The sequence below is a fragment of the Mesoplodon mirus genome, assembly GCF_964341445.2.
Source record: "Mesoplodon mirus genome assembly, chromosome: 12".
Lineage (NCBI taxonomy): Eukaryota > Metazoa > Chordata > Mammalia > Artiodactyla > Ziphiidae > Mesoplodon > Mesoplodon mirus.
The window spans coordinates 924,284-935,057 of record NC_138988.1 but is presented as its reverse complement, the minus strand read 5'-3'; the positions used below and the strand labels follow the sequence as shown (position 1 = coordinate 935,057).

Sequence of the window (10,774 nt, the reverse complement as noted above, 5' to 3'; positions counted from 1 at the left end):
AATAAACACACTCCTTCCCCCTAAGGGTATGTCGGGACCACCCGACTCTGGTTCTTTTTTCCCCTGTAAACGTCTCTCTCCCTGTGGACCGTCTTCCTTTGCCACCCCCTGCCACCTACCTCATAAGACACCATCTCCATCCCAGAGGTCAGCGCAGCCTCCTGGCCCCCCGACACGCTCAGTCTGTTCCCCTTTCACGGCCAGGGTGGTCTAGTCCCATTACGGCGTCTCCACTGCCCCTGGACCGGCGTGGAGGTGGGGCTCCCCCTACCCCAGCCTAGGTGCGTGCCCTTACCCTCCCCCGCCTGCCCCTCCCCCCACGGCCTGGCTTGGGTCCATTAATCTTCCAATTCCAGCCCGAACTCCCACCCTGGGTGCTTTCTTGGACCGCCCGCCCCACCCACCAAACCTAATCAAACCTCCTGTGAGTCACTTAACACAATCACAATCCTGCCGTTTCTGTAATGATTAGATCAACCCAGAGGATTGCGTCTAGAACCCGTTTCTTCAAGGCGGGGTCTCTGGGCGGCAGAAAACTGGAACCCAATCAACTCTTCTCGGGTTAAGCTGGCTGGCCCGCCCTCCTTCTATCCAATCACGACAGACTTATAAGAGGGGCCTGGGTGGCTCCAGATCAGCGAGTATCCTGTAGGGCCCCTGAGAGGACAGGCCTGCTCTGCGGGAGATACTTCTGAAGGCTGCCCTCAGACCGACGGTCGTGACTGCGGACACCCCTGGACTCCAGCGCCTCAGGCCCCTCTTTCCGGAAGGGTCTCCTGGAAGCCGCTCCGCGTCTCCAGACCCCCCGAGCCACCAGCCGCAGAGTCACGGCAGGGAGACCAGGTACGTGCCGGGCGCCCCTGGGGGATGGGCACGCCTTGTACGACCAGCTGGGGGCAGAGCCCCCGGTGCCCTGGGAGGACCAGGGCCAGCTCCCCAGACAGCCTCGCCCTCCACCTCTGCTCCCCGCCTTCCTTCCCTCTTCCCTCTGGGGACGGAAAGCTCCCCCAATCGGCCCAAGGTAACCTCGCCTCTCCCACCTTGTCCGGACACTTGGGATGAATCAGTGAACCCTCCTGCGGGCCAACCGCTACGGGCTCCTCTTGGAAAACAGGTCACCCCAGACCCCTCCCTCCGGACACCGTGTCCCCCTGCCGCCAGCCCGACCCAGCGAGCTCCCGCCTGCGTGCCGTGGGTGCGGGGGTGCGGAGCGGTGGTTGGAGCCCCCGGACTGACCCGGTTCCCTCTCTCGGGCAGATTCCTCATGCAGGAGCAGAGACCCTCCAAGCGCTTTCGCTCAACGGCCCCTAATCAAGGTACGTGCGACACCCTCACCCCCTTTCCAGTGCTCCCCAGTTTTGACTCTACGTTTGCTATTTACTTGTATGACACAGAAGGCGTTTTGTGGGGAACAGCGGCCCTCGCCTCAGTTTCCCCTCCAGACACGACCGTCTTCCTGTGTTTCTTGGCGCTACTTCCTGTTCTCTAAGCGCCTGCGCTCCTGCCGACTTTCCCCAGTTAGACTTCACGCAGGGTCTTCCCTCCCAGCAGAGGAGTCTGTAGTGGTCGGTCACGAGTTCTCAGCATCTCATGCCCACCCTCACTTTCCACACTGAAGCCCCGGGCCCCACCTCCGGCCCGCCTTCCAGGGACCCTTTACTCTGAGCGCAGACATCCTGTGCCCCAGGGTTAATTCCCCTCTTCTGAATTTTCCAGGACTTAGTAGTTGGGCTACTGTTTGCAAATTCAGTGTTCTCAAAGTCTTCCCCGGTTGTTTAAATTCACACCCAATCAAGAGCTCTAACAACCTCACCTCCCCCCACCCCCGTCATCCGGCTGGGGAATCCCATCCCCCTCTGGAATTCTACGCCCTGTTTCTTTTATCTGGTGTCCTTTTCTCTCTTGGCTTATTTTTTCTCATTGGAGCACCCAGCTCTCAACCCTCACCTCCCAGTTTTCCTAGCCAACAACTGAGGAAAAAAATTAACCCATTTGGTGGTGACCCCAAATGCAGCTCCAGCCCAGGCCCCCACCTGGATGACCCAAACGCCTTAGCATCGTCAGGCTCATCCTCTGTCGTCCTAACCTGCGTCTTCTTCCTTGGGAAAGGCTTCCTGCCCTCCCGCCGGGGAAGGGGTGGGCCAGGAGGGCGCCTGCAGACAGACGGGCCACCCGGTCGCCACCAGCCACCGACCCCTTCGCGCCTCCCCCGAGGCTGCAGCCCTCCTTCCCAGCACCCCCGCTCCAGGCACACCTCCTCCCTGCCCCCCAAGTCCAGCTGTGACACCCTTGCCGCCTTCCTTTCAATGGCTCTCCCTGGACCGCGGGGTAAACTCAAGCCCGGCTTAGCTGAAGGAGGCCTTGGTGAGCTGCCCCGCGTGCGGTGCTGTCCTTCAGCTGCCCAGGTGTCCTTCAGCTCAGGGAGCCGGGCTCCCGGCCTCTCTGCCCTCCCTGCCCCTCTGCCGTCAGCGCCGTTACTTGGTTTTGTTTGCTTCTGTCTGTCTCTCCTATTGAAGTTTAGCGCCGTGAAGACAGGGACTGTCATTTTTATTCAAATTGAATCTCTCTGGTGAACCCAGACTCCACATCCCCATCAGTACAACGGGGATTCTAATACCTGGCTGGCCAGGCAGCTGTGAGGGCTGAATGCCATGGCCCGTGGGGAATGCCCAGCCTGGAAGAGGCTTGTGGACGTCCAGGGGCACCCCCCACCCCCCCAGCCCCTAAGCCTCCCTCTGCTGAGTCTCTGCATCTCTCTCCACCTCAGGTGTTCATCCCCAGGAGACAGGCTGCCCTGGTGCAGAAGGCGGAGACCCTGGGGGGGCAGCCGGACCCCCGCAGCCAGGCCAGCCCTCGAGACCCTTTGCTTATGTGAACCCCATGAGATGTCAGACCCCCACGTTCGTGGACTCGGCTCGCCTTGCACAGAGAGGCCGAGGCCGCCGCAGGGGAGATAGCCAGAGGGCTGAAAGAGGCCGGGGCAGGGACCCCCGCCTGCACAGGGACCCCCGCCTACAGGAGGGGCCGGGACGCCTGCTGGGGCCAGATCTGCATTTGGAGCTGGACAGCGGAGAGGTGTCCGAACGGCCCGCGGAGCCAGAAGCCAGGGAGACCCCTTTCACCAGAGCAGCCATGGCGGCCGCAGCACACGGACACGTGCTGCAGGACCCCGGCCCCGGCAGTGACGCACTTGGGAGGAGACCCCAGGGGCTGCCCAATGCCTACAGGTTCTGGGGTCTCAGGGAGGTCCAGCCTTCCGCCTGTTCCTACGTTGGGTTCATACCCTCGGGCTTGGCTTTGATAGTCATGCAGACACCCTCCGGCACCTACCTGTATGCGGTCGCAGCGCCCTATGCCCACCACAGCCAGCCGCTCTCTCGCTGACCTGGGCATTTGCTAAATACTCCAGGAGACCTTCCCCCAACCGGAGTCCCACTCCTGTCCCCACTGTCTCCCCCGCTACCTGTACTGCCCGGACTGAGCCTGCAAGCTCCCCCAGGATCCCGGCAGGCCCAGGTCTGCTTCCCACAGGACAGGCAGTGCCAAGGGACAGAGCAGTGCACGAGGTGTGCAGGCAGAGGGAGCCCCAGGGTGCTCACGGGACGGAGAAGCTGTGATCAGAGCTTCCCAGCGAGCGGCTGCAGGGTCAGGATACTGATGGCGGTGCCCCAGCAGCCTGTGAAACGCGGCCAGTGGTTCCCCTCTGAAGAGAAACACGGATCCTGAGTGGGTGTGAGAGTGACACGCGTGGATGAGGCCTGGTTAAAGAGGAAATTCCAAGAGCTGCCTGTGAGGTGAGACCTCCAGGGAAAGCAGAACTGGCCTGACATCAACACTCCCTCAAAAGCATCGGTGATTCCGAGAAAGCCATGAGGAGACCCCCTTGGATCCTGGAGAGCATATGACCCTGAGTCTCGAATTCCGTAACCTGGACCAGGTGGCGCGCAGACAGGAGGGGCTGGGCGCCGTCGAGGCACAGGAAAGGGGCCTGAATCCCAATCAGCCCGGCCCAAAGTGGGAGCTTCCTCTGAGCTCGAGAGCTCACAGGCTGATAACAAAGCCCCTTCCTGTGAAAGCCGGCTCCAGGCGAGTTGTTTTGCTGCCTGCCCTGAAAGCACAGATAATGCTTTGCAGCCAGGAAAAAAAAAAAAGAAGTGGGAAGAAAAGAGGAAGAAGTGGGATGCAAGAAGGACCAGAAAGCAAGGATATGGGTAAACTGTATTATTGAGTCTGAATAAATATGATCCTTGAAGAAAGATGAATAATCTGGAATTGAAATTCCAGAAGGGGACTTCCCTGGTGGCGTAGTGGATAAGAATCCGCCTGCCAATGCAGGGGACATGGGTTCGTTCCCTGGCGCGGGAAGATCCCACATGCCGCAGAGCAACTAAGCTCGTGCGCCACAACTGCTGAAGCCCGCTCACCTAGAGCCCGTGCTCCACAACAACGCAACAAAAGAAGCCACCGCAATGAGAAGCCCGCGCACCGCAACGAAGAGTAGCCCCTGCTCGCCACAACTAGAGAAAGCCCGCGCACAGCAACGAAGACCCAACGCAGCCAACAAAAAAGAAAAAAAAATTCCAGAAGGCACTGACATCGAAATTTGGGGGACGTAGGAGTTCAAAGGAGCTAAAACTTACTGAAAGTCTGGTCTAGTCCTGGAATTCTACAGATGCTCACCCTGCGAGAGCAGAGGAACCCTGGGCATTTGTAAGCAGGTGGCCCCACTGGTGACTTCTACAGGAGCTGGAGTGGAATGAGTGATTCCACACAGAATGAGGGACACGTGGACCCAAGGAAATCTGACGAATCAAACACAAGGCAGAGGGGGTAACAGAAACAAGGAGAAAGCAGGACACGTTGACAACGCTAAGTGAGGGGGCTTCCCTGGTGGCGCAGCGGTTGAGGGTCCTCCTGCTGATGCAGGGGACGCGGGTTCGTGCCCCGGTCCGGGAAGATCCCACATGCCGCACAGCGGCTGGGCCCGTGAGCCATGGCCGCTGAGCCTGCACGTCCGGAGCCTGTGCTCCGCAACAGGAGAGGCCACAACAGTGAGACGCCCGTGTACCACAAAAAAAAAAAAACCAAAAAAACAAAAAAAAAAAACACTAAGTAAGGAGCAAGTAAGTGGGTGGCGGCCTCCGTGCTCCTGGCTTCAAAGGGGATATTTTACACATTGACCATTAAGCAGGTGTTTCCTGTACTTTTCTCACAGACGTGTTTGATCAAGTCTAGATCACTCCCATCTTGAGTTTGATAAGAGGTTTATTAGGAATTGGATTTTGTACTTTATTAAGTAGGCTTTGACCGCCTGATTTTGATTCATTTGTAAGAGAAAACGTCCAAGGTAAATGAAGAGAATTTTTCCCATGAAAGATGTTTTTCTTGTGTATCCAACCATCCCCTTAAATAAACCCTTCTCTCTGCCTTTTACTGGAGTACATCTTTTATTAAAATTTCACAGTTTTCATCTTACCAATGTCAAATGAGTTTACTGTAACCAGAAAAAGAAACACACAGAAAGACAAAGAACAGGTGTCTGCTTCCCCCACCCCCTGCTTTCCCTACAGCCGTATAGGCCTATACGAACACATGTGTACTTAAAGGCGTCTTTGGGGTTTTATGTTCCAAAAACGGGGCATGCGATCCTCCTGGGGTCGCCCGGGGTGATTCAGGGTCCAGGCAGGTGTGGCAGATGTCCTGGGGGCAGTGCTGGAACCCATTCTCCGTGTGAAGCAGGCGCCACGCAGACACCCAAGCTCGTCTGCGGTGGAAGCTGCTTCTTGCCCTCAACCTGGGTGCCCTGCGCTCAACCGCACATTTGTGCCGTCACCTCCCTGGGAGCTGGCTGACCCTCTGCAAGGCGCACGCTTCAGGCTCTTCAGGGAACAACCCTCTGCTGACGGGCTGTTTCCACCACCGGAACGCTTTGCAAGACACTCGTACGTGGACTCTTCAGTACTGGCTCTTTTAATTTTATGAAATAAATCCTCAAAGTGAGATTCCCATGTCAAGCAGTAGGGCCATCTTTTATCTTAATAGGTATTAAGAAATTGCATTCAGTTAGGTTGTAACCGTATCAATTCCCATCAGTGGGATACGAAGGCGCCGGTTCCCCCCGCAGTCTTCCCAGCAATAAATGTTGGGACGCCATAATTTTTGCCAATCTCTTGAATAAACATTTGTCATTATTGTTCTAATTTGATTTGTCTTGACTACTAATAAGGTTTAGTATCTTTTTATGCATTTATTGCCATTTCTGTTTCTTTCTCTGTTAATAGCCAATATATATCTTTTGCACAGTTTTCTACTGGGTTTTCAATCCTTTTCTTATCAATCTGTAGGAACTTCTTGGATATTGAAACACTGATACTTTCGTGTCCGCGGGGGTTTCTTGGGCGCACTGGGTCCAGCCTCAGCTCACAGCCCAGCTTTCCCTGTGCCCAGCCCCCAGGCCCTGCTCCCTCCCCAGGGCCAGAGGCCCATGTCTGCCATGCCCAGCCCACCTTACAGCAGCATGGAACTGTTTCCTCAGTCACTTCACTGTTTAGACATTGTCCAGGGTAAACCTGCCAATTCAGGGTTTCCAGGAATAGCTCAGGGTTTCCCCATTCCTCCCTCTTCGGGTGCTTTCACCTACATTCCTGAAGGCTCGCCAATGTCCAGGCCTCAGGAGGCTTTTTCTTTCTTTCATCTTTAGGCACCTTTAGTTTCTTTAGTTTAATAATATACATATTAGAGTGGTGACTAATCGATTCGGAGACACATATTCGGCCTTTATTAATGGGATGTGTGTTCTCAAACTTGAAGACCACTGGTCTCTATTTTATATATAGGAAGCAGACATCGTTTCAATAATAAATCTACATCAAGACAGTACAATCTAGGTGCCTGTCCTCTCACTGAGGACATGCGTGTTTACACCTTCACACCACCAAAGAAGGCATCAAAGAGCCTGGCATGCACCTTGGTCATCTGACAATTAGGATGTGTGTCAGGACCCGGAAGTACACTTGCAGGAAGACTGGCAGCAGATGCTACAAGGCGCCCTGGCCGGGGGCTGTGGACCTCGCCTCACTGGTCACCCGTTCTTCACCCGATGATTCAAGTCTGCACAGGAGAACTCTGGATGGCCCTCTGCCTTCAGGCGGGTAGGGACCCCCACTATCTCTCCTGCTCTCCATCGGTATGATAAGTTAGTTTTCTTCACTTTCTTTACTCTCCTTTGGAAGTTATACAGTGTACTGGGTTGAACCATATGAAATTGCCATCATGTTGGTCAAACATCAGCAATTTCATATGGTTCAGCTGAATACGATTAATTTTTTTAACACACATACTTGACTTAAAGTCTAATGTTAGTTGATCTCTTTCTCTACCCTATAAGGACCTTTGGATATGTCTACCCTGATCACTACCAGTTCCATTTTACATGGTATTATTGTCTTATATTTCAGTTCTATTTTGTCATCACCAAAATCATCATTATTAACACAATTAGTGTTTGTCATCGATCCTTGTTTCACTCTATTTCCACGAGTCACCAATCCGTTTGCTGTCTTCAACCGTTCCTCCTTTGTCTAGTGTTCAGCTTCCTTCTTCCTGAAGTACCTTCCTTAGAGATTTTCAGTAAAGAGCGGTTCATGGTAAGCTCTGTCTGGAACATCTTTATCGCGTGCACACTCTTGAATAATAGTTTAGCTGGATATACAATTCTAGTTTGACAACTATATGTTTTCTCTCACTGCCTTGCAGATATTTTCCTGTTGTTTTAGGCTGCTCTCGTTGCTGTTCTGAAACTTCTCATAGCCTAAACACTGTGCTCGGGAGGCAAACTTCTGTTCCTCTTGGGCCCTTTTACGACATCCTCTCTGTCTTGGATGTTCTGGAGTTTCCCTAGGAGACGTCCACACCTACATGTGTTTCAGAGCTTCCTCTAGATTCACTGAGAATCTTCATCTGAGACTACATTTAATGAACCGGGGAAGCTTCTAAGCTCTTGTCCCCCTCATTTTGCTCTCCCGTCTCCTCTGGAACCGCTGGTGGCTGTACACCGGGTCACGTCATTCCAACCCGTGTGTCTCAGAACTCTGCTGCGTTCTGTACTGTGTTCCGCTGCTTTGCCTTAGATCCGTCTTCGGCTTTACTAGTTTTTCTACTCTATTCAGTCAGCTCTTTACCTTGATTTAATGGATTCCTAATATTCCATTTTGTTCTTTTCTAAACCTACTGTGACTGGTTATGTGCTCTTTATTTCTGATTTTTATAAGACTTCTTTCTTTCATCATTTTGAACATTGTTTTATAATTTCTCTCAGATTTTCCAGTTAACTAAAGTTTTCAGGGAACAAATCTTCCTGGTTTCCTTCCTTCCTTCTTTTCTTTTTTTTCTTTTGCCAGCAAAATTTCACTCACAGTGAAATCGTCTCTTTTTTGGTGTCTGTGTACCTGTCTGTGTGCATATTTAGCTGGTCCCAAGCAAGGTTTCTATTTACTGTGGAACTTCATGGTGCTTGGACTGTTAAAGTGACATTCCATGGTGGCTTTCTTTTCGCTTATGCCAGGTTTTGGGGGTGGGGTGGGTGTGCCACCACCCCAGGAACAGACTCCGTGATAGTTTCTCAGCTTCTGGTCCACACACCAGGAGGCAGTGTTTAAAGCCAGATTCTGGGTCCTCAGGAAGGGAAATCCCAGGACTCTGGTTTTTCCTTGAGGATTACAGCCCCCTCTCCCAATCACAGTAGAGTCAGGCTTCCTTCCCTGAGTAGGTGTGCGAAGTACATCCATTTCCCCACAGGGGTGTAGGAGGCACCTCAGCTTCAGTTTTTCCCCTCCTGTAGGCCAGGTGAGTGCACAAGACCCAAGCTCCCAATCTGTGGGCCCAAACTGGCCAGAGCTGCCGGTTCACGAGCCCGACGCCCCCACTCTCTCTCACTTCCCGCTTTGCTCTCACACCCAGACACCTTGCTTCCTGGCTTGCCGTCTATGCCAGCACGGAAGAAAAGCTAAAGGCACCGCCTTTGGGCCAGGCTGCTTGGGTTCCAACCTTGGCTGCAGCACAGATGAGTTCCTTAACCTCACGGCTCTCAGTCTTCCTGGCCGTCACATGGACATAAAGAGAGTCCAGCCTCGTGGGACTCAGTTGAGTTCATAGACTCTAGGTGCTCACCACTGTGCCCAGAACATGGTGCACACCCAACAGACACTACCTGCTATTATTTCAAAGCAGGTGGGGTGGTTCTGTCTTACCCAGAACCCTACGTGCTGCTCAGGTTTCCTGTGTCCCCCACTTAATCTTTCCTGCTTGTTGTTTATGTGTAAACTGTGTGATCCCACTTTTTCAGAGCTCGGGCTCTATTTTGGGGGGTGGGATGTTAAATCACTTTGTTGGAAGGAATGGCATTCAAACATAGGGGAAAAAATAAGCAGATGCTTTTGCACAGGTCATGGAAAGAGTAGAAAATGCAGTTCTGGTTTTCTAGTGTTGCGTAACGAAACACCCCAAAACTCAGTCTTAGCACCTCCATTTTGTTTTATTTCGCTCACAGTGTAGTAGGTCAGGAATTCAGGAAAGGCTCTGCTGGGCAGGTCACCCTGACCCACGCGGCAGCAGCTGGGATGTCGACGACTGACCCACTTCCAACATGGCTTTTACGCTCAATTGCAGGCCGTTAATTTTCATCGCTGTGTAATGTCCAATATGTGAGTGTGCTTCATTTTATTCGCCCAGTTTCCTGTAGGTGGGCTTGGGGGTTGTCTCCAGTTTCTTTTCTAGTATGAACATTTCTGTGCATTTCTTCTGGTAGACACGCCCAGGTTTCTGTCTTGGGTACACGTTAAGGAGTGGAATTGCTGAGTCAGAGGGCATGTAAATGCTCATTTATAAGATTACACTACAGTGATCGTTCTACATTACACGCCCTTCAGCCTGTGTAAGTTGATACTTAGTATCATCAGACTTCTTGCTCTTGGCCAATAAAACAATCGTGTAGTTTGCTGTAGCCTGTCTGAATCACTAGTGTCACTCAGTACCTCTGCGGGTGCTTCCTCTTCTGTGCAACAGCTGCTTTATCTTTCTTCCTACTGATTTGAGGTGTTCTTTATTTAATCTTGACACCAATTTTTTGTCAGTCATGTTTTGCAAGTATAGTCTCATACTGTGACTTTTTTTTACCTGATTTAAATGGTCTTTTGACTTACGGAAGCTCTTAATCATGAATTAAAATATATCAGTCTTTTTCTTTCATGTTAGCACTTTTTGTACTTTAAGAAATCCTCCCCTACCTTGAAATCAGAAATCCTCACCAGTATTTTCTTCTAAAGATTTTAAAATTTTGCTTTAGATATTTGCTTCGACACAAGTTCTTAATCCATCTGGAGAGGATAATTTAATTTTGTGTGTATAATTTAATTTTTTCCATATGGATAACCAATTATTCCAGGTACACATTGAAAACTCACTTCTTTCCCTGCTGGTTTGCCATGTGACCTGAGTCATTAATAGAAGGTCCATATGTGCACAGATATCTTTAGGAACATTCTATTTGTTCCACTGGTCATTTTTTTTTTTTACCCCTGAACTAATACCACACAGCATCCCTTACTAAAGTTTTATAATGTCTTGGTATCTGGCAGAGCAAGCCTACCTTCCTTCTTTTGAAGACAATTCTAATGAATTCCAATTTTAGAAGCAAATGGACAAGTTCTTAAAGGATCTTGTTGAGTTTTCATTGGAGTTGTATTAAATCATTAGATAAATTGGGGGAGATTATATT

The 10,774-nt window shown here is 51.6% G+C and overlaps 1 protein-coding gene across 2 annotated transcripts; it reads left to right on the top strand.

Annotated features, from left to right (window-relative positions):
- The first annotated feature begins 565 nt into the window (after nucleotides 1–565).
- On the top strand, nucleotides 566–5,341 carry PRR20G (proline rich 20G). Of its 2 annotated transcripts, XM_082637209.1 has the most exons (3): nucleotides 566–843; nucleotides 1,258–1,316; nucleotides 2,768–5,341. In XM_082637209.1, the coding sequence occupies exons 2-3, from the start codon at nucleotides 1,265–1,267 to the stop codon at nucleotides 3,382–3,384; spliced, it is 669 nt and encodes a 222-aa protein (XP_082493335.1). In that variant the 5' UTR covers nucleotides 566–843; nucleotides 1,258–1,264; the 3' UTR covers nucleotides 3,385–5,341. The 2 variants fall into 2 exon arrangements, with proteins under 2 accessions (XP_082493335.1, XP_082493336.1); XM_082637210.1 differs by lacking the exon at nucleotides 566–843 and having other exon boundaries at nucleotides 922–1,316.
- The last annotated feature ends 5,433 nt before the right edge of the window (nucleotides 5,342–10,774 follow it).

Coding starts and splice junctions, on each gene's coding strand:
- PRR20G (XM_082637209.1), top strand. CDS start 1,265: ATGCAGGAGCAGAGACCCTCCAAGCGCTTTCGCTCAACGGCCCCTAAT. Junction 1,317..2,767: donor CTCAACGGCCCCTAATCAAG/GTACGTGCGACA, acceptor TCTCCACCTCAG/GTGTTCATCCCCAGGAGACA.